The sequence below is a fragment of the Rattus norvegicus genome, chromosome 1 (assembly GCF_036323735.1).
Source record: "Rattus norvegicus strain BN/NHsdMcwi chromosome 1, GRCr8, whole genome shotgun sequence".
Lineage (NCBI taxonomy): Eukaryota > Metazoa > Chordata > Mammalia > Rodentia > Muridae > Rattus > Rattus norvegicus.
Genome location: NC_086019.1, coordinates 23,263,342 through 23,285,872, shown reverse-complemented (window position 1 = coordinate 23,285,872; position 22,531 = coordinate 23,263,342). Strand labels below are relative to the sequence as shown.

General features: G+C 42.4%; 2 protein-coding genes across 2 annotated transcripts; both read right to left on the bottom strand.

The window, feature by feature from the left end:
- Positions 1–7,118: 7,118 nt before the first annotated feature.
- Positions 7,119–8,156, bottom strand: Taar6 (trace amine-associated receptor 6). Its single transcript, NM_175584.1, has one exon. The coding sequence runs from the start codon at positions 8,154–8,156 to the stop codon at positions 7,119–7,121; it is 1,038 nt and encodes a 345-aa protein (NP_783174.1).
- Positions 8,157–14,619: 6,463 nt separating this feature from the next.
- On the bottom strand, positions 14,620–15,696 carry Taar7a (trace amine-associated receptor 7a). Its single transcript, NM_175585.1, has one exon. The coding sequence runs from the start codon at positions 15,694–15,696 to the stop codon at positions 14,620–14,622; it is 1,077 nt and encodes a 358-aa protein (NP_783175.1).
- Between the last annotated feature and the right edge of the window lie 6,835 nt (positions 15,697–22,531).

Below are 22,531 nucleotides of genomic sequence, written 5' to 3'. Positions count from 1 at the left end.
CATATTAAAAAAAGTGGAACAGGTAAAACTTCAGGTATGGTTTATTGTTAGAAAGGTAGTCATATAAGACTTCCTTTAAAGATGAATTCTAGGCACTCTTTCTAACAGTAGCTTTGAGTTCAGATGTGAACAGAGGGCACCCAATCAGGTGTTGTGAGAACCCAGCCAGAAATAGCAGACCACCACCCTGCATGGGGGAAGGACAGATAAGGAAATGGTCTAAACAGGGAGCCACTTTGCCTAGGGCGAGGACAAAGAGGAGGGTGACTTGGAGAAAAGACAATGCCAGGAAATACCACAAACTCCACAAGGTGGACAAGACAGGGCCAAATGAAGGAGACAACCTTCCCGTTCGAGTTGACCAATAATTTTAAATGTTGCTCAGGGTAACCAATCACAGTCGTCCAACTCAGGTGACCGATGAATTCCCCACCAAAATGTTTATAAAAAGTGTGTGCTTTGTGAGCTCAGGGTCTCCTTTTGCCTGTGTGCTGGGGGACCCCAACGTACGTTGGGACAATAAACCTCTTGCAAATTGCAGCGATTCTGGTCTCTGTGGCCTTATTGAGTGGGAGTCTTCTGACGGACTCTTAGAATGTCACCACCAATGCCTTAACCACTGGTGCCTGAGATGTGCTTTTCTTTATCAAGAGCATCCCATTGAAAAAGAGGTCAACAGTACAACCATGGTGGCTGTGGTGTGTGTGTGTGTGTATGTGCTTGCTTATGTTGGATATGTGCATGTGTGTGCATGTGGTTGCTTATATTGTGTGTGTGTTATGGCTGTGTGTTCCACAAAACATCAATATAGTCTAGGGACTGGAGAGATGGCCCAATGGTTAAGAACACCTGTTGCTCTTGCAGAAGACCCCAGTACAATTACCAACACTACAATAGGGAACTGCCTGTAACTCCAGCTCCAAGGGATCCAGTGGCCTCCTTGGGCACCTGTACACATGTGGGATTTACATGCATGCAGAAACACACACATATAATGACATTTAAATAAAAATAATAAAATTTCAAAATATAGTCTAAGATTTTTGAGGTGAATTGTGCTTGTTTTGTATGACCCTACACAGTAGTTCATTCTCTATACATAACTCAGTGTTCTTATCTTGCTTCCTTCAGCTAAGTTGAACCTACTGTAGCTTAGCCAGTTGATGGCATGGGTGAATAAGTGATATATATATATATATATATATATATATATATATATATGTGTGTATGTATATATATATATATATTATACTGATATAAATAGGTGTGTGTGTGTGTGTGTGTGTGTATGTGTGTGTATGTGTACACTCATGAGAGAACCTTCAAACAACCAGAGAAGGGAAGCATCACATCAGCATCAGTCCTGAGCCCAAGTGCCATGCTACCCCCAGTGAGTCCCCCTTTCCCCCCTCAGGCTCTATCTTACTCTCCCTCTTATGGTTCTCTCACCCTCTTTGTGAGGAGAAGTCTCCGAGTCACTCATGTTGGATTTGGTTGTACGGTTTGTCTTGTCCAAAGCCTTAGGAGACATGGCATTTACCATCCTCAAACAGGAAGTTAAAGAAGAACGTCATAGACCGACATGCGGTTCAGCTCACTTCTTTCACCTCTGTCTTCTACCACCAGAACCGTTGGTCCCAACAGAAGTCCCTTTTCCAGCCATGGTCTCAGAGAAAGAAGACACAGGAGGGAAGAGTGATATAAATATCCAGCTACCACACTCCTGCAGCACTTGTATGACACAAACAGAAAAGAGAAGCGAAGAGATAACCCTGGGCATTACCAATGATAAGCTTTACAAAAGGCCAAGTACAGCATAGATGAATGGGAGGTTTGGTCTGCTTGGAAGGGCTAGGCTCAGGAGGATCTAGAAGTGTTAGGAATGGCAGGTAGTGAGCTGTACAGACTTCTTCTAGTCTGCATTTAATTCTGTTTGTAAGCTTGCAAAGACCACACTACATTTACTATTCAAATAAAACAATTCAGAGACAAGTGATTCAGGTTTGGCTAAGTGATGGGAAAACGCAGATTGAAAGAGGAAAGAGAGTGAGTATGGTGGAAGCTATAGGACAGACGGCAGAGTCCAGGCAGCTGCAGGGCACGAGCTCCTTCAGACCCACAGGGAATAGTAATGGTGAGGCCTGGGATTGTTTACTGTTTTGTAAAACATGGTATGGTGCAGTGTGACAGGGTGCCTCAGCCGGCCCATGTTGAGGCATTTCTCCCATCCCCTGAGGTACCAGCCATTCGACATGTCAAGTCTATACTTGAATGAAGTTTATTTAGGGACATGGGAAGGGAAATTGAGAAGGGTGTAGAGGTGGGGGTAGGGTGGGGTGGGGAAAAAGACAGAGAAGAGAGAGAAAGAAGAGAAAAGGCCTCCAAGGAACAGGTAGAGAGATGGGGTGGGATGGGGGAGGAGAGAGAGGTGGAAAGGGGTCAGAGACGGAGAAAAGGGTCAGAGAGAAAGGGAGAGGCCAAACAATCCTTTTATAGCAAACCAGGCCTAGCTGGTTGTTGGGTTACTGTTGGGTAGAGTCTAGAAGGAATGCTAACAAGCTAATGTCACCCCTTATTTCCTACTTTGAACACAAAAGGGAAGATAAACAAAGTTTGAAGTCAAGGGTAGCCAATGGGATGAATGGCCACTATTCACCTACACGGAGAGTGTAGTCAAACATCACGTCTTCTAACTCAAGCTTCTTCAGGCTAGTGAATTCCTTGCCTTCCTGGGATCTGTCATCAGTACCTCTTCCTCAGGCAAGCTTGGGTTCAACACGTCTTCTCTTACCGTTTTTGTTTGTTAAAATTGTAACCTTGATCATCAGGGCTGAAAATTTCAGTCCCTACATAGACTTGAAATTTTTTTCCTGTAATTTGAATTGTCATCAACACCATCTCCCCACAGCTGCCCAAACCAGAGATTCGACTGCTAGCATCCAGCAAGGTCCCAGGACTTAGAACCTGTAGTTCCATTGTTCTAAGGCTTAGTCAGCATGGTTTCCACCATTGCAGGCTGCTATGGGGTATCACAGGGTGAGTCGAGTAGGGTCTCTATACCTGATAGACCTGGGTCCAAATCCCACTTGTCCCTAAGGTCTAGGTCGTGTGTCCTTTCCTGTCTAGACCTCTGGGCCCTCTTTCTGGAGTACAAGATACTAACATCTTAGAGATGTCACTGAAAATGACTAACTGGCCACAACATGACACAGTTCACTGTAACGGAGGCAAACACATAGATGGTTCAAATCTCAGTCTTTCATCCTTAATTCTTTAGAAAGCACTTACTTTTTAGACAAATGAGTCTTTGGAAATAACGTTCTATGATTTTCACTGATTTATGATATTATAGATGTGGAGGGCGAAAGGAGACAGGGGAGTGTAATAGACTGATTTATATGACGATGTTAAGTAGTTCAACGGTAAATATCTGCATCCCAGTGAGACTGAGAACCCAGGAACTGCTCAACAAAGCAGCGTGCCCCACTCAGCAGTTCCAACCCGGCACTGAAGGCCTGGGGCTCCACGGAGAGTCCACATTAGCAGGACGAAGCAGCGGGAGTCTGACGTCATCAGAGAGCTGCGGAAGCATCTTTAGACATATTGGATCTGGATGGAGTAGCAGAGCTGCTCCTTCAACTCCTTCACATCCCAGTTACTGCTCGGAAGGTGCTTCACACTTTGAGGCTAGACTTTTCTTCCTCCGTTAACCACCGTATTTCAACAAGATTTTAATAGAAATGACCGCTAATGTGTTTACATCAGTATCTGTCATATTCAAAAATCCTGACACTGTGGGGAGCTCTACGAGGTTCCATTTGCTCATCCATTCTCTCTGGCCACTAGGTGGAGCAGTTTGCTTGGCTTCTGGCTGAGAGATAATCAGGGAAGCATGAAGGAAACCTTGGTTGAAAGAAGGAGCAGTGAAATTCAAGCATTCCTCAGTCACTCAGGTGAGGGTGTCTGCCAGCCCCACCTGGGGGCCCATCCCATATGCAGACACCAAACCCAGACACTATCACTGATGCCAAGAAGTGCTTGCTGACAGGAGCTTGATATGGATGTCTTCTGAGAGGCTCTCCCAGAGCCCGACCAATACAGATGTGGATGCACACAGCCAAACATCGGACTGAGCACCAGGACTCCAATGGAGGAGTTAGAGAAAGGACTGAAGGAGCTGAAGGGGTTTGCAACCCCATAGGAAAAACAACAATATCAGCTAACACAACTCCCCTCCCCGCCAAGCTCCCACCAACCAAAGATTACACATGGACAGACCCATGGCTCCACCTGCATATGTAGCAGAGGAAGATTTTATCTGTTATCAATGGGAGGGGGAATGGTTCTTGGTTCTGTGAAGGATCAATGCCCCGGCACAGGGGGAATGCCAGGGCTGTGAGGTGGGAGTGTAAATAAATAAAACAACCAATAAAAAAAAAACAAACAAACCAAACTACATACACACACACACACACACACACACACACACACACACACATACATATATATATATGTATATATATATATATGTATGTATGTATGTATGTATATATATATATATATATATATATATATAAAACAAACAAACCAAACTACATACACACACACACACACACACACACACACATATATATACATATATATATATATGTATATATATATGTATATATAGTGCTCCAGCATCGCGGGGCTTCACATGAGCCAGAAATAGACCTTTCCATGCTAGTGTGTAGTGTGGAGGTACTTGGGATTTTTTGTTTGTTTGTTTGTTTTTGTTTTTGTTTTGCTTTAGCCATGTCTGATTTAAGCCTGGTTGGTATCATTGTTTCCTCAACCTGTAATTTGTCTTGGGGTTTTGGAAAAGCTCCAGAATAGAATGCTGGATATTGTGAATATATTATGTGTGTTTTGTGGGGCCAGTGAATAAATAGGTTCAATGTGAGTGTGACCTAAAAATGATTTTAAAAATCATTAGCAAGTTAAACTTACATGTTCTCTTGAGTGTAGAATTTATTAATTCTACTCCTTTGTGGTATTCTTGTTTGTCTTACATTTCTTCTTGCTTTTATTACTTAAGTTTCATTGTTAAATATTAGTTATATATTACAATAGTTCCATAATTACATTTCATTCAAATATATGACATAGTTCAACCATATTCACCTCCCACAGCCTTCCCTTTATCTTCTTCCCACTAATACCCACTAATATGCTAATCTCATTTCTACTTTTATGTCATATATGTAGGCATGTGTACATTATGTATGTTTTCCTGTGTGGTTTTCTATGTCTATGTAAAACCTGGGATCTAGAAATGAGAGGAACTATATTTGTCTTTCTGAGCTTGAGTTGTTTCACTTAACATAATGACCTTGGGTTGAACTGATTTTTAATGCAGGAGGTCCAATAAAATTCTTTCCAGTTAAATAAAACTCCGGTGGGCATATATAAAAATTTTCATTATCCATTCGTCTGTTGGCAGATAGGCTGAGTCCATAACTTGGTTACTGTAAACAATGTTGCAGTAAACACATGACTGTGGGATGCTGATACAAAATGCTAGGATACACCCAGACCTGCACACACACACACACACACACACACACACACACACACACACACACACGGAAGGTCTGCCCCTCCCCGTTTCAGAAATCTCCACACCAATTTCCATTGTGGCTAGACTAGTTTGCACTCCTGAAGCATTGTGTAAAGGGTTCTTGTTTCTCCTCAGTCGCACCAACGCGAACAGCTGCTTATGGTCTTGGTTCTAGTTATTCCGGGTGGGCAAAGATAGAATGAATCTCTAAGTTATATTTGCATTTCATTGATGGATAAGGATGCTGAAATTTTTTTAAAATATATTTATTGTCCACGTGCACCTCACCTTTTGAGAGTCATCTGCCTCGTTTGCCAGCCCATTTCCTGACTGCTCTGGCTAGTTTTCTAGTATTTATATTGTTTATTTCTTTATACAGTTTGGGTGTCAGTTCTTTGTCAGGTGTATAGCAAGCAACAATTTTTCTCTTCTTCTGTAGACTGCCACATGTTTATGTATTTCAGAGAAAAGACTTTGAGCTTATTTATTTTAAAATATTTGCATCGAGCAACATACTTCTTACCGGAGTCATGGCTTACAGAATGGGGTGTGCTGCACCCTGTTCCCGTGGCATAGAGCCTGGATTTCACTATGGTGTAGGCACAAGGTTCATGGCTGCTTTTTTTTTTCTTTAAAGTAAATCAATGACTATTTGAATGCTTGTTGTTAATTTATACTCTACAGAGTTACGGAAAGTCACAAAGTCTTCATTGTAACTAGACTTTATTAAAGAAGACCAGGGACTTCACTTGGAAGAATCTCCCTAATGAACAGGTAATATTCTATGCACATAAACTGGGCAGTGTGAAGCAAGGCTCCATGTGTCACATGTCCCAGTCCCCGGCCAAGGGAGCAGCCACATAATCACACATAATCACTGTGCCTTCTCTCTGGAAAGTTTAGTGGCTTCCTCTCCTTTGGGAGAGAAAATCATGATGTATAAGAGGGCAGTAACAATATCCTGATCAAGGTGGTGTCCATTTGCAAACTGTCCCCAACACTCTGGGATCTCTCCCGTGACTGACTTGATTGAATTTGTCAAAGAACCTCCTTTTCTATGCTGTCTTTGAAAGAGCAAAGGAAATTGGGAACCTGAAGAAGCTTATTCATGCATGTCATGAAATGTTTAACAGACTTGGGTCAAGCAGGAAGCCTTTAAAAGAAAAGAGGAAGGCAGCAGAGGGCATCTGTGGCAATTCAGGAAAATGTACCAGGGTAGAGGGAAATAAGTGGATTAAAGAATGGAGAGAGGAAACTAAATGAAAGGAGTGTGGCTTGTTCAGCTCCAAGCAAGCCAACAAATAAGAATTTAACATTTATTGGTCAAGTTCTTTTTTTCTTTCTTCTTTTTCAGAGAAATGGCAGCAAGGTGCTCATCTTAACAAGACTGGGGAATGCTAACTCATGGTCTCTGATATGAGCAGCCATTGTTCTTCTCCATTAAGGGTTTTCTGAGACCCTTTAAGTACTTAGTTCCTTTGGAAATTAAAGGCACCTGCATGTTACTCTGTGCTGTTGCTTATATTTGCTCAGAGAACAAGTTCATAGTGGCTGAGCTGTTCTTGAACACCTGGCCACTCATAATAACCTTAATCGCTTTCTTAAACCATGGATAAAATAGAGCGTAGATCAAAGGGTTCATGGCTGAGTTGTAATAAGCACACCAAACACAAATTTCATAAATGTAAGCAGGGGTGATGAAGCCCATAAAAGCATCGACTAATGAATCAATGCTGTAGGGTAACCATGAGATCATGAATGCTACCACAGTGATTCCCAGGGTTTTGGCTGCTTTTCTCTCTCTTCTCGCCACTCTGGCTTTGTAACTCTCAGAGGATGATTCTGCCTTGTTACCAACAGTTTCTATCTTTTTAGCCTGTTGTCTAGCTACCAGAAAAATATTACCGTACAGAATTATCATAACAAGAGTCGGTATTAAGAAGGAAAGAAAATCTATCAGCACCCAGTTCTGATTCACAACTACCTGACACCCCCCTACGCAGTTGACGGCATCGGATACTTCCTCCAGGCCATCAGCATAAACCCCTGTGTAGAACACAGCCCCGCTGTACGCCAGCGGAAGAATCCAGGAGATGCTGATGCAAATTCCTGACACAGACACCGTGAACTTGGTGGGATAGACCAGAGGGTCCGTGACAGCGATGTATCTGTCAATGGAGATGAAGCTCAGGTGGAAGAGAGAAGAATAGCAAAAAGCCACGTCACAGCAGGTGTGGAAAGTGCAGAAGCTTCTTCCAAAGTACCAGCAGCTCTCGATGGACCTGACCATGCTGAACGGCATCACGGAGACGCCCACCCAGAAGTCAGCACAGGCCAAGGACGCAATGAGGAAGTTGGTGGGAGAGTGTAGCTGTTTGAAATGGAGGATGGATATCATCACCAAGAGGTTTCCAAACACTGCCAGCACAGCCCCAAAGCCAAAGACTGCATACAGGAGGACGCGGGGCCCAGGAGAGTAGGGGGTTTTCACACAAGACCCATTCACGTTCTCATAGCAGAGCTGCAGGACTGCGGGAGGAGACGAGTTACTACCCATGCTGCTGCTGTTTGTCCGGGCAGAAGGCCTTGCATTTGAATTCGGTTCTCAAGATTCAGGAATTCTAATTTTCAATACTGTAAGGGGAAGAGGCTCACATCAGTCCAACAGGATGACAGAGGGTATTATGAGATGTTAACTCTAATAAACATTTTTTTAAAAAAAATCTTTCTGAGAATTTCCAAAAATTCCCCGGAAAAAAATTTAATAAATACTATATGGTCCAAAATAATTGGGGATGGATTTTAATGAATAAATGACTCGTTTTCTTAATCGGTTAAATTTTCTCTGATTCCTAAACATGTCTTTATAGTTTGTTTTTACCTCTTTTGTTCTTCTGGCAGCAGGTCAGGGACAGCAGCTGCAGTTGTCGACTTGGTGGGTCACCTATAGACTTACGTCCATTTGACACGCCTTATACATCATCCCCCAGCTAAATAGACATCACCGAAGGGAGAACCCCTTATTGGAATCCCAGCAGGGCAAGGTGTGAACCAATAAGATTATATTGAACAGTGATTATTAGCAAAGTTGCTCTACAAAACAAGTCTCTTCTACACTAATTACGACGAAGTGTTTTAGGTCAAATAATTCTCTTTCCATTGTTGACAGACTTGAGCAGGGCCTTTCTTCTCGATCATAACCTAGTCACCTTCTAGGGGTTTTAAAAAGATATGATGGAGCTACAAGGTTTAAAGGTCAATTTGGCGCCTTCTGATCTGTTAAGATACATCTACTGTGGCAACTAAGCAGAAAGATAACAAGCCACGGAGAAACACTGCATGGGAGAGAGATTTATTATATAGAGGTCTAAAGAAATAGGCAGTATTTAGATGCAGCAGCTTTTCTCGGGGGCCTGCTGGGAGGACGAATTCTGCTCTTGAGCCATTATTACTTAGGACCTGGGTGCAGAGTCTCCCTATCCACGTGACCGACGTGCAGGGTGCACTTGGCTTATACTGGCCTTTCTGCGCATGCGCCTAAGGGGTTTTCCATTTACAAAGAACAGCACGCCGGGAGTGGGAGCTCCGAATTGGATTTTGTGTTCATAGTCTCAGTCCGGCCTAGGGATTTGGGATTAAGGAAAAACATTTTTTCAACCTTCCTGACAACGAGTTGAAGTCTCTGGCAGTTCAGAGCTGAGATGTGCCGATATTTGTAAGCTTGTGTGGTACGTTAAAAAGAATGAGAGGTGTTTCTTACTCATCTTAGTGGGTGTCTGATCACAAGAAAATCACATCAACTTTCTTATTTAGACATCGTTCACATTTCTTAGTGTCTGATTTTACAAAATGATGTCAATTGCTTTTGTTGCAAAACTCTATACCCGGCCTTTCCCCGTTTATGTTCTATAGAGATTTGAAACAATTCTATATTTTGTGTGTCACCAAGTAGCATTCCTGTGCACAACCAGTGTTATCCACGCACAACCCTGTCATAAACACTGTCATCTAGTCTCAGGAGACAAACTTACCCCTCCCCCACTCTGAGACCTACGTTCTAATCAATAAAAACCTTTCCATCAGCAGCCTTGACATTGGGGAGAGAGAGAACTTTTTGACTCCCTCTATTATTCTGAGATCCATTCCTTAGTTAATATACTCAAAACACAGGTAGTAGATGTCTGTAACTGGGTATGAGGTAAAGAAAAATGCACGTGGTCTCCATTATCGTAAAGCCTGCGGTCATGAAGAGGAAACCCCAACAGCATCAGAAACAGAAAGACAATGCTTGCAACACTACAGTGGTCCAAGCCAAGGATTCTAAACTAGGGTTCTGCAAATGCTGATTCAGTATTTGTACAGCTCTGTTACATGTATACCTATGGCATCTAAGCTCAATAGAAGAATGTGGGCTAACTTGTAGCAAGGTTTACTAACTTAGTAAGGAGTGTTCTCCCAATGCTGAGGTGGGTGTAATTCTTCCCAAGGCCTCTAAATTCTTGCACAAAACTAACTCTTTAATGTCTCCCAAACTATCTCTAGTAAAGAGTTTGGCAATGTTAGGAAGAAGTCTGATGCCCATGGGTTTATAACTCTAATACCCAGGAATGGTTTCTCAGGAAAACTTTTGATTCTTACATCAGATAAAGTTTTCCTTCTCATGTTCATGCTGCATCTTTAGTCTGGTCCTTCAAGACATTCATAATGAGGCCCCCTCTCCAGTGGCTGAATGTGTGAAATACTCTTCATTATGACCAGAGTAAGAGAAGGATGTGATAATGGTGTCCTGTGGTCATGGAAGAGTGTTAATGAGGGGAAGTCCTGTCTCTGTGGATTAGAGGCAGCAGGTAACCAAGTCCCAGCATTAATCTGTAAATGGAGAGCACTGGGCTTTGAGTTTGCAGCCAGCTTGTCTGGTAATGATCTCAGACGCTCAGTGCATTACCGAATCGATTTAATTTTCTGCATCACCTCTGAGGGTTGACACGCGTTTCTCTAAGTGCGCTAACTAACTGCTTGTGGGTGTTTGGAGTAGGGTGAGAAGGTGGGAGAAACCATGTTCGTTTGTTGTTTTCTCCAAGTTCAGTTTAGCACATGTTCTTCTTTCATCTGCTGCTGGTCAGATCTCAGGTCGTACGAAGGCTTGTCTTGTTACTGAGAGCTGAATGCTTCTGTCTTAGTTCTTCAGTTAAGGTTTCAGGCCACATCTACCTGAGTATGTCTGCCCTCAAAAAGCATGGCTTTAGGCAAAAAGTATAAAAATTCTCTCTCTCTCTCTCTCTCTCTCTCTCTTTCTCTCTCTCTCTCTCCCTCTCTCTCTCTCTCTCTCTCTCTCTCTCTCTCTCACACACACACACACACACACACACACACACACACACACATTTTCTTTTAAAAAAGACACGGTCTGTTTGGGTAGACTTGGCTGTTCTAGAATTCACAGAGCCACCTGCTTTGCCTCTGCCTCCCGAGTGCTAGGATGGCGTACACTATTACATATGGCAAGAATCTCAATTACAATACAGTCCAAGCATTACTTCTAAGCTTGACATGCCTGCACTCAAGCTACTATTAGCTCACCTCATTTTATGGTGACCAATAACATACAGCTCTACAGTCATATACATAATGTCTAAAATGAGTCCATTTCTCTCTCTTTCTCACCTCCCTCTCTCTGTTCACTAAGTAGAGCTGTCTATTCTAGAACTCACTATGTAGGCTAAGCTGGTCTCAGACTCACAGAGACCTGTCTACCTCTGCCTCCTGAATGCTGAGATTAAAGGCATGCACCAGCATACCCAATAGTGTGTGTGTTATGTATATATGTATGTATATACACATATATGCACACATATATTATTATTGCCTTCAAATCACCAGGATTTATGTGGAGAACAAACTCTTCTCTGATCTTCCTCTATGTTGATATGTGAGAGAACTATACTCTATTTTCTTATTTATTTATTTATTCATCTATTTACTCATTCATTCACTTCACATCCTAATAGCAGCCCTCCTCCCTTCTCTCCTCCCAGTCCTACCCTCCCAAACCCTGCTCCTATTCCTTCCTCCCCTTCTCTTTAGAGCCTCCCTCTCTGGCACCAACCTGCCAAGGCACAGTAAGTCTCATCAAGACTAAGAGCATCCTCTCCCACTGAGGCCAGAGAAGGCATCCTAGCTAGGGGGAAGGGATCCAAAGGTGGACAACAAAGTCAGAGTCAGAGACAGCCTCTGCTCCGATTGTTGGGAGACCAAGCTCCACATCTGCTACATATGTGTAGGGGACCCAAGTCCAGAGGACTGTACTCTTAGTGTGGATCTCAAATAAAAGACAAATAAAAGACCTTTTTATAGTTCCCCCTTTATAGTACCCCATTTATAAAACCTCTCCACAGAGGGAAAGAATGAAAAGAAGCCAATGAATCTTGCGTGGAATCTTCTGTGCCTCTACCTTTAAGCTAAATCACACTAGTCTCCGGAGTAAATGCGAACTCTTCAGGAGGCTCTGCTGCAGACACCCCACTTCCTTCTTACTGTTATTCACACCCTTCATATTTACTCTTTAGATCATGACGAGCATACCATGCACAACTGACATACTGTTAAATGAGGAAACTGGGAGAAGGGACAACCCTGGGTGCTCCTGCCTTGTAGGCCATACGGAGCTCCCTAATCATGACCTTCTGGGGAGTGGCAGTGTAAGTCTGCTCTCAGTTCACTTTCCTTCTACCACTGTTCTCAATTCCACAATTAATTTGCTCAAAATGAATAAAGAGCGGGTCACAAGGCCACAGGCTAAGGAAGCCCTAAGGAGAATGAAGCTTGAGTCGTTTTACTCCTACCTACTTCAGGAGAGTGACAGAGTGACCTCGAGCACAAGAGTCCATGTGGTTTCTTCTGGTGTTCAGACTCTAATTGGGATCAGGGTGAGGTCTGCTGGGGTGGTACATTCACATCCTGTGATGTGAACGATACTGTGGATATCATTCTCCAGAGCCATCACACATGAATCCCATCACAGGACCTGTAACTCTAGGTCTGTCATTGAAGGCAGATGCCACCAAAAACACTATTAGACACAAAGAAAATTATTGCTCCAGTTTCAATAGCCCCCTTATTTAATTTCTTTTCTACATGGCATAGGAGGTGCTACAAGAAGAAATTATATTAGAGCAGAACATGGATAGGTATGGGGTCCATAGAACCAGGCTGGTATGATTTAATGAAGGAAAGAGATGTCCTACAACTGGAAGAAGACTCTTGGCTTTTTCTGAAGTACCACCCTGGCCCTGTGGATAGTTAAAAACAGCAGAAGTGTGGCCAGTACCCAAGAGTCACTTACTGTGAACATGCAGATTCTCATTTCTTAAGTCCTTCTGGATTTAAAAGAAAGATGTTAAAATATTTCTGCATTTAAAGGAAAGCATGTTTATTCAGCAAGATTCCACTGACAAATCACTATGTTCAATGTACACTGGAAGGTCCCTGCTGGAGGCAAGCAGAAGAGCAGGGAGAGGAAACGATTATGTTGTCATCTTTAATCTGCAGAATGTAACATGATAGATAGACAGGGTAAGCAACCTGGGTGCTAATCTGGATGACTGCATAAGAAGGCTCCCACAACACTCTGTCTTAAACTTTTGAATAGAGTACACTTGCCACTTGCTATTAAATACATAAGCTATGGAAGGTTCACACAATGCAGAAACGTGGCATACTGTATTTCCTCATAGCAAGTTGGTGCCCATGGAGACTGACTTACGATTTGTCATCTCAACTAATCTGAGGGTGAATAAATGGACTTGAACATGCTAGTCTGATGGAGGAAGAGATCAAAGACCCTGGAGGATCATACTGTATATACTGTAATAATCACTGTGTTGTTTGATGTGCTGACAAAGCATGTGCTAATAAGCAAAAAGGTCTGTTTGACAGACACTTTCTTTTAGTCTTGGAGAAAAAACATCTTGTACAACAAAGGTAGTTTTGGATTGAGAAACATGCATGAGAATATTGGCAGACCGAACGTTGGGATTTACTGTAAATTAATCACTCCTTTTAATGTCTACTCTTATCTGTGAGTCTCCCTTATAATTTTCATCATGACAGCTAGTTTGTTCCATTGAAATAATATAGGTAAATACATTGTATTTGAAGAGGCTCCAAGTAAGTTGAAAAGAGTATCTGGGCTCTGTGTGGTTGGTGAGTGGAGGGACATTGTGTCCTCTGACACTGCAGATGTGAACAGTCAACGCGAGGCTGTAAATGAGTCTTATTATTTATGATGTTCATTTTCTTTATTGGTGCCAGTAATTGAGCTAACGTGCTTGTTTTCGTGAGTGAGATTGTACTTCGTGATCCATCATTCTGAACACCACCACGTGCTTTGTTTTCATCTGACACTTCTATTTTCTCTTCCACATTTAAATTTTGTTTTTTAAAAATACAGAAGAATGGGGTTGGGGATTTAGCTCAGTGGTTAGAGCGCTTGCCTAGGAAGCGCAAGGCCCTGGGTTCGGTCCCCAACTCCGAAAAAAAGAACCAAAAAAAAATACAGAAGAATGAAGATATGTGACCCTAAGGGACTGACCTAATATGAAAGTGAAAATTCCATAATTTCGAATTGTAAATATATTCTAATATTTTAAATTATGTATATTGCATATGCATGGAGAGAAATATGCATGAACATGCACACACACTATTTTCACAAGAAAACTAAGGAAAGGTTTACTGATCCATGAAATATAGGGAAACTCAAAACAAAAAAAAAAGCCACAAGAACACAATAATAAAAAGCAAAGTGTGGAGAACCCCATCGTTCTGGGGATTCTGTACTATTGAAACCATTACAAGTATATTTTAATGTTATGCTAATCAGGGAGCACAAGTAGCTAGATTTACATGTTTGGATCACAGCTGGAGCATAATTGATCACTTTACAGAAACAGATCTGGGTGCTCAATCTCACCAGTGATGTTCTGCTGTGAATCTCTCCAATCCCCAACTGAACCAAGAATCTATTCAGGAAACAGGTTGGTGACTGAGGAATTCTGTCTCAAGATTTTGCCAGTGACAATGAGTTTGATGGCTTTTCGAAACCAGGGATAAAAGAAAGCATAAATCAAAGGGTTCATGGCTGAGTTATAGTAAGCTATCCAAACTAGGATTTCATACACATACGTGGGCGTGATGAACCCCAGGAAGGCATCAATGATTGAGTCAATGAAATATGGCAGCCATGAAAGGAGGAAGGCAGCCACTGCGATGCCCAGGGTTTTGGCTGCTTTCCTCTCCCTCTTGGCCACCCTGTCCTTGTAGCTTTCAGAGGCCCTGGTGGTCTGTTTGCTCATTTTCTCGATGTTCTGAGCCTGCTGCTTTGCAATGAGGAAGATCTTAGAGTAGACAGTCATCATCACAAGCGTGGGGACAAGAAACAATAGGAAATTGATGAAGACCCAGCTTTGATTCACTGCGATTTGACATCCACCCACACAGGTGAGAGCACTCACTAGATCCTCCAGCCCAGCTTCATTGGCCCCTGTGTAAAGGAGAGAAAAGCTGTAGATGATGGACAGGAGCCAGGAGAAGGTGATGCACTTGCCAGAAACAGATGCAGTGAACCTGGTGGGGTAGATCAGGGGGTCACTGACTGCAATGTATCTATCAACAGAGATGAAACACAAGTGGAATATAGAAGAATAGCAGAATGACCCTTCAAAACAAGAATGGAATTTACAATAAGTGTCCCCAAAGTACCAGCAGCCCTCCACAGACCTCACCGTGCTAAAGGGCATCACAGTCAGACCCACCAAGAAGTCAGCACAGGCCAGGGAGGCCACCAGAAAGTTGGCAGGAGAGTGCAGCTGCCTGAAATGAAGAATTGATGTCATCACCAGGAGGTTTCCACACACAGCCAGCACAGCCCCAAAGCCAAAGACTGCATAGAGGATGAGGCGAGGGCCTGGGGAGTATGGGCTCCTGATGCAGGATCCATTCAGGTTCTCATAGCACAGCTGGGGAGAGGAAGCTGAGAGGAGATCTTCACTCATGGTTCTAGATTGACCACTGAGGAAATTGTCAACCAACTTGTCCATATGTGTTAGTCCAGTTTTCGAAGAATCCTTGGGAAAAGATAAAAATATGTCAATAGTACTTGTCTCCCTTCTTGTAGCTGGGAATCATTTTAGCTGTGCTTGGGAATCCAGCTATTCCTTCATTGCATAAAGTTAATTCCTTCACCATAGACAAACTGTTATCTTTACTGTCATTCCATCTCTAATATTGATGTCGTCAGTTCTTATTATTACACTTCTCTTTCTTTCTATTTTCAAATGTTTTCGAATTACCTGCTTCCGCACATTGTAGACACGAACATCTGTCTTCTGCTCGGTTGTGTGATATTTGCTTGTGATCACCTTTTATTGGCAATGCTTACCCAAGTTCACAGACCATGGAATGCCCAAAGCACACCTTCCTGCAGGGAAGTAGTTTAATGACTGTCAAAGCCGAAGGCCCTGAGGACTGAATCCCTGGTGCAAAGGGGCAAAAAAGGGACTTCAGCATGTCTAATGTTTATGCAAACAATCACCTCTGCCACCATTTAATTAGCGACGGTATCAGATCTCTTCTGGAGATGACGTAATGACTGCCCTGACAGATTCTTGTTCTGATTCTCTTATTGTTTGAAATTGCCATCGTGTCACTAGGAGAATTTTCATTTACTGCATTCACAATGACGGCCTTTAAAATGTCTCCAGAAAATCTCCCTTTGCTTTCCAGGATTGCTTTTTATTGAAGACATAAGATGTAAAATAAGTGCCCATAATTACATATTTCGAGGTCTGGAATGCTGCAGGTTTAGTTTTGGTAACTGTAGCTCAGAAGAATGGGAGAGTAGAATGCAGATAGAAAAGAAATAATAATAGTAATTCTTGCTGGGAGGTGTTTCATGCCTTTAATCCCACAGCTTGGGAGGCAGACACGGGTAGGTCTCTCTGAGATCAAGGCCAGCCTAGTTTACAGAGTAAGTTCCAGGACAGCCAGAGCTACACAAAAAGAAACCCCCGTCTCAAAAACAAACAAATAAGCAACAATCACACAAAATTGTAACTCGTAAGTTTCATTTGTTTTTAATGGGAAATATTGGAAAGAATATATATTTAATATTTATTTTTATTCTATGTGCGTGCTTTGTCTAAATGCATGCATTCTTGGTGTCTGTAGAGGTCATCAGATCCTCTGGAACTGGATGATTTTGGCCTACCGTGTGGGTGCTAGAAACTGAATTGGGGTCCTCTTCAGTAATAGAAAATGATCTTAACTCTGATCCATTTCTCCAGCTGTGGAATATGAATTTGAATGAAATAGACAGAATGTAGAAATTATAATATGGCTCCCCTCTTAATGTTTGCATATAATAATTTTAATTAAATAAATATGCACATAAATGTTTATATCTGAGTGAAAAGTCGAGAAAGATGAAAATATAAGTTTAATAGTGGTTCTCTTAATGAGCGGTTATGGTAGAAATGCCACACTATTTGAACATTTCGTAAACAATCTGAAACTTACACTGATCTGCTCATGATAGCTGTGTAGGATTGTCATACAGGTGAAAGCAGGTACAAGATAGAAGGAGGCCTGTCATTGGATGAGAAAGAAGGATGGGCGGGAGAAAAGTTTGAGGGAAGAGGAGGAGACTGGAACGGAAGGAGACTGTAGAGGAAGCCGCGGAGAGAACATGGAGGCTAACGTTAAGATTCCACTCTGTGTATTTACAGGTTGTTATGAATATTCTTAAGGGATAGATGTGTACAGGGCTTTGTATGTTTAGGTGGGCAATTATGTCTTATCAACTGGATCAGAGATTATTGTGTTGTGTGTTCTTTCTGGTGGAGAACTGAGTTTGGGAGAGTGTGTGTCTTGGCAGAGACACTGGGCCACCACGGAGTTGGGATCTGTGCTTCTGGCAAGACATCTACCAGATATCTTGGGGCACTGGGGTGCCGGACCTAGTGGGGGGAAAAGACAGCCTTTTATTTTTTATGATTTTACAACACAGGTGTGCGACAGCTGTCCCACAGGCTTAATCCTATTTATTATATATGAGTGCTCTTTGGACAATGATGATTCTTCTCTTCCAGTATTTTAAGAGTAATTTCCATTAATTCTTTGATATTCTTGCATCATGTGTTTATGTGTTATGAACATACTCCCTCCTAGGTCCCTTGTGCCATAGTTCCCCAACCTTGTGACTTTATTTTCCAACAACACTTCAAACTCGATTAGTGCTGCATATAGCTCAATTTTATCTCAAATTTCCTTGTCTTCATAGAACTCCCGTGCCTTTAAAATCTGTCTGTCTGTCTGTTTATCTATCTATCTATCTACCATTTATCTATCTACCCCACCCTTCTATTTTTCAGCCGTTCTACTCTGCTCCCCCTCTCTTTTTTTCCACTTATTCTCTTGATGAGTTGTCCAGAATGATTTCCCAGTCCCAGGCTTCAGGATAGTCCTCTTGCTTCATTTTCCTAACTGAGATATGGCAAATTCTGTAAGGACTGGTGTTTTAATTTTACTTTACTAAACCTAAACAAAAATAACTCTTATCAGTACATGTGACTATGTTCAACTCAACCTCCTTTGTTAAATCAACATAGAGTATTGTCATTTTATAGTAGAACAAAAGCCATGCTTTGAATTATATTTGTGGAACTATGAAGAAAACAAATCTATTTTCAGTCATTTGTGTATTTTTTTTATTTTGAGTGAATTGTGCACCTTACTACTGAAGTAATTTTAAACAGTTATTACATTTATTTATTCATTTATTTCCTTATTTGTGGAGGTGTGTGTGTGTGTGTGTATTCACTCACGTTATTTCAGAATGGATTATTTCTTCTGGTATTCAGTTTTTCTATACAGGATTTCTCTGTGTAGCTCTGGCTGTCCTGAGACTTGCTCTCTAGACCAGGGTGTCCTGGAACTCAGACATCTGCCTACCTCTGCATGTGAACGCTGAGACTAAAGGTGTACGCCATCACAGCCAGGTGATGCTAAGGCTTTCTTAACTGGGGTTTCTAGCAGGGCGTTCTAGAAAGTCTCACTCTAGAATCACCTTTGCAAGTTACTTTTTCTCTTCATTCTCCCAGTGCTTTTAACCCTTCTGTTTCTCCCCGGCTTTAGTTTTTTGGGTCTGTAGCCGATCTCTGAGCCCGCTCTTTAGATTTTGTTTAATTGTGTTTAAAAGCACCCTTGCCAGGCAAGTTCTTCTCTGTGGAGCCCCGTCCTTTGGTTAGCAGTTGTTAGCGGTTTCTCTGCTCATGCGTCTTGATCCTGTTTCCTATCTGAGACTTCTCAGACTTACAGCCCCGTATATAGTAGATTTCAGCTGTCGGGGATTTTTCTTTCTTTCCTCCAACATTTGTGAGCTTCTCAACTTTCTGTTTTTCTGGTGAGCTAAACAGTATCGGCAGTGTCTGCGGTGTAATTCAATCAGTTCAATTAGCAGCGTGATGGCAGCTGCCGTGCCTCCACCCTGAAGTTCCCAGAGATCCAGAACCCAACCTGGTGCTCCCCCAGGAGCGGCTTTAAGTTTCCCCAGTAAGAAGAGTGTGACCTATTTGTCTTTCTCTCCCTGGTTTATTTCACCTATCTGTTATCTTCCGGTTCATCTATTTGCTTCTTTATGGTTGAACAATACACCATTGTGGATATACACCATGGTTTTTAAGTCTGTTTGTTAGTGGACATCAAGGTTAGTTCTTCATTTTGGCTATTGGGAGTAGAGTTGTAAAGACCCTAGGATCCGGTGGTGTCTGTTTTGTGTGTTGACTTCCTTTCCTCAGGCACACTCAGATCTGTACAGTAAGGCCGCTTTTCAGGCTTTTTGTGTTGGTTTTGAGTTTTTATTAAAAAAAATCGCATTTATTTGTTTGTTTTGGTGGGAAGTAGGCATGTGAATTTGCTATTAGTATGTATGCATACTAACCCTCTATTGGATGAATAATTGTTTATGCTTTTCCTCCCATGTATGGGCTGTGGGGTTATTTTACTCTTGTTCCCTTTGTTTGCAAAAGCCATCTAATTTGATGTAATCTCAGTATTCAATTCTGGTTTTTTTTTTCTTTCTTTCTTTTTTTTTTTTTTTTTTTTCGGAGCTGGGGACCGAACCCAGGGCCTTGCGCTTCCTAGGCAAGCGCTCTACCACTGAGCTAAATCCCCAACCCTCAATTCTGGGTTTTAAAAAAATTTCCTGGTCTTTTTTTTTTTTTTGGAAGAAACCATATATTTATTTATTTTAATATAGTCTCCCTGTGGAGCCCTGGCTGACCTGGGGCTATGTAGACCAGTCCGGCCTCGAACTCAGGAACCTGTCTTTCCTCCCTAGTGCTAGGATTAAAAGTGTGCACCACAACATCTGCCTGAAACCATTTCTTTTAGAGATTCATTGTATTTTTTATTTAGCATGTGTTGGTCCGTCTCTGTGTGGGCACGGGGATGTGAGTACAGGTAATTGTGGAGAAGAGAAGACTGAGTTCCCTGGAGATGGGGTTACAGGGGTTGGGTCACCTGGTGTGGGTACTGCAAGCTACACTCAGATCTTCCGCAAAGAGCGCCACACTCTTAGCCATCGAGCCATCTCTCCAGCCCCTGTAAAACATGTTTTTTTAAAAATGGAAGTTTTTTATTTGAAAACTATTAATATATTGGGCCAAAGCCACAAAGAAGCCTGTCTTTAGTTTTGTGGCAATTTAAAAACACCTTCCTTGTGAGCAGGCTACGTCTCAGCTCCTGCTTCCGGTGGGTCCACCGTGAACCTCACTTCCCTTACCCACCCCCACAAAAAACTACAAGAAATTCAATCACTAACTTTAGGAGCCCTTCACTTTGTCGATCCACACTCACTGTAAAAGGAATTTGCACACCTCCTGAGTCCAGAGAGGGTTGGAGAAGCTGCCTGTAGATTGTAGAATCACGGGACACCAGTGGATCGAGTGGCTCCGTAGTGGCTTACAGTGAATGGTTAGCTATGAGACTGAGAGACTCTGATAGTGGAGAGAAGACAGCCTAATAAAGAGGGCATCGAGACAAAGGAGACAGCAAAATGAAAATTGCAACATCTAACTAGCTGAATTAAGAGAAAAATTCAATCAATAAGAAAAAACAGAATAAAAATTGTGGGCCACAGGGTGAAATTTCTGACTTGGGCTACGCATGATAAACAACAGTTTATATAAATTCCATCCCTGACACAGACAACCATGGATGTTTGGAGCGTCACAGAACAAGCAAGATAGCTGAGATTGTTGGGGAAATTAAATAGGGAACGGAAATGCTAAGACGAGCGGGATATTCTCCTACGATTCTTACCTCACAGCAGCATCTACTCCTGTGGGGGGACATGGAAACAAAGTAGAAAACGGTGTTTTAACTGTCGACTTTCAAGTAGAAACTGAAAGGAGTTTACTAAATGGTACTGAAGCACTTATCAAAAGGCCTGGTACCTACAGTGTGGCTTTAAGGAAACCGCGCGTCCTCTGGAAAGAGCCCAGACCTCAAAAACAGTGACTAGTCTTCTCCCGTGTTGGAACTAAATGATTCGCACCAGGACGGGAGAAGGGCTTACTGCAACCCAGACACGGAGCTTCAAGGGACTTTCAACAGAAAACCAAATGTACAAGAAAAGAAATCCTAGAACTGGAAAGCAAGGTGTGAGCGTAAAGCAATCGCCACAGAGCAGCCGAGTGAAACGTCGGCGAGGAGGCTCTGGTGAGCTACGGCAGCAACACAATCGAGTGGAAACTAACCAAAAGTCTGCAAGACGCAAAGATCTGGGGAAACCGTCTGAGCCTTATGGGAGAAGATGAAAAGATATAACTGAGACAGTGTGCAACCCAGAGGTATCAAGTAGAATGAATAAAACACAAAGGAGAGTTGGAAAGTTTTTTGATTGACCGTTTGGTTACCTGGATCAAGGAGGTGGTCAAAGCTCCTCCTACTGATCATATTAAAATAAGGTCAGCTGCACTACTCCATTGAGTTATGGCTCATTACTAATAGGCTGTACATGTGTAGCAATGTCGAATTCTTGCCACGACTTAGGGAGACTGATGAAAAACCGTATGATAAAATCTACAAGCAAAAGTCCTAAGAAAATTGCGTGAAAAGCCATTTTGGCTCTGAAAATATTCTGACCTCCGAAATACGAGGTGACTGTAAAGAGACTTTGTTTGAATAAAGACGACAGAACTCAGATCTGGAGAGGTCTTTCAGAAAATAAAGCCATGTACAGCTCTGCAGAAGACGCGGGCTCAGTTCCTAGTGCCCACACAGAGGCAGCTCCCAACGACTTGTAACTCCAAACCCAGTGGATTCTGGCTTTCTCGGGTACCAAGAAACACACAAACCCATACACGGAGACACATGTAAAGATTATGTAAGGCATGTGCACCCGTGATTAAAGCACTGTGGCACAGGGACAGGTGGCTCCAATAGTTCAATGGCCAGCCCATTTAGTGCAGAGGGGAGAGTCTTTAAGCCCCAGCTTTAAAGACTATTCAAAACTAAGGGGAAGACTGACCTGCCCATCACCTGCCTCTGGCTTCCAAACCACATATGCCCATAGAGGCAGAGACCCCAATTGAGATATATCACCTTTCTTTATGCAAAGGTCTCACTCTGTAGCTTTGGATGGCCCGGATGTTGCTGTGTAGACCAGTCTTTAACTTTTAGAGATTCACCTGTCTCTGCCTCCTAGGAGTTGAGATTAAAGGTGTGTGCCACCATGCTTGACTGTGTTGAGTATTTTGTGAGGATGTATGTGTGCTTGCTTTTACCTTTTTGTATTTTATTTAACAGTGAGAATGTCTCTCGTGTTTCTATTGTCTCTACTGGGACCATTCTATGCAGCTTCTAGAGATAGTC

Bases quoted from the DNA above. Each gene is read 5' to 3' on its own strand.
- Taar6 (NM_175584.1), bottom strand. From the start codon at position 8,156: ATGGGTAGTAACTCGTCTCCTCCCGCAGTCCTGCAGCTCTGCTATGAG.
- Taar7a (NM_175585.1), bottom strand. From the start codon at position 15,696: ATGGACAAGTTGGTTGACAATTTCCTCAGTGGTCAATCTAGAACCATG.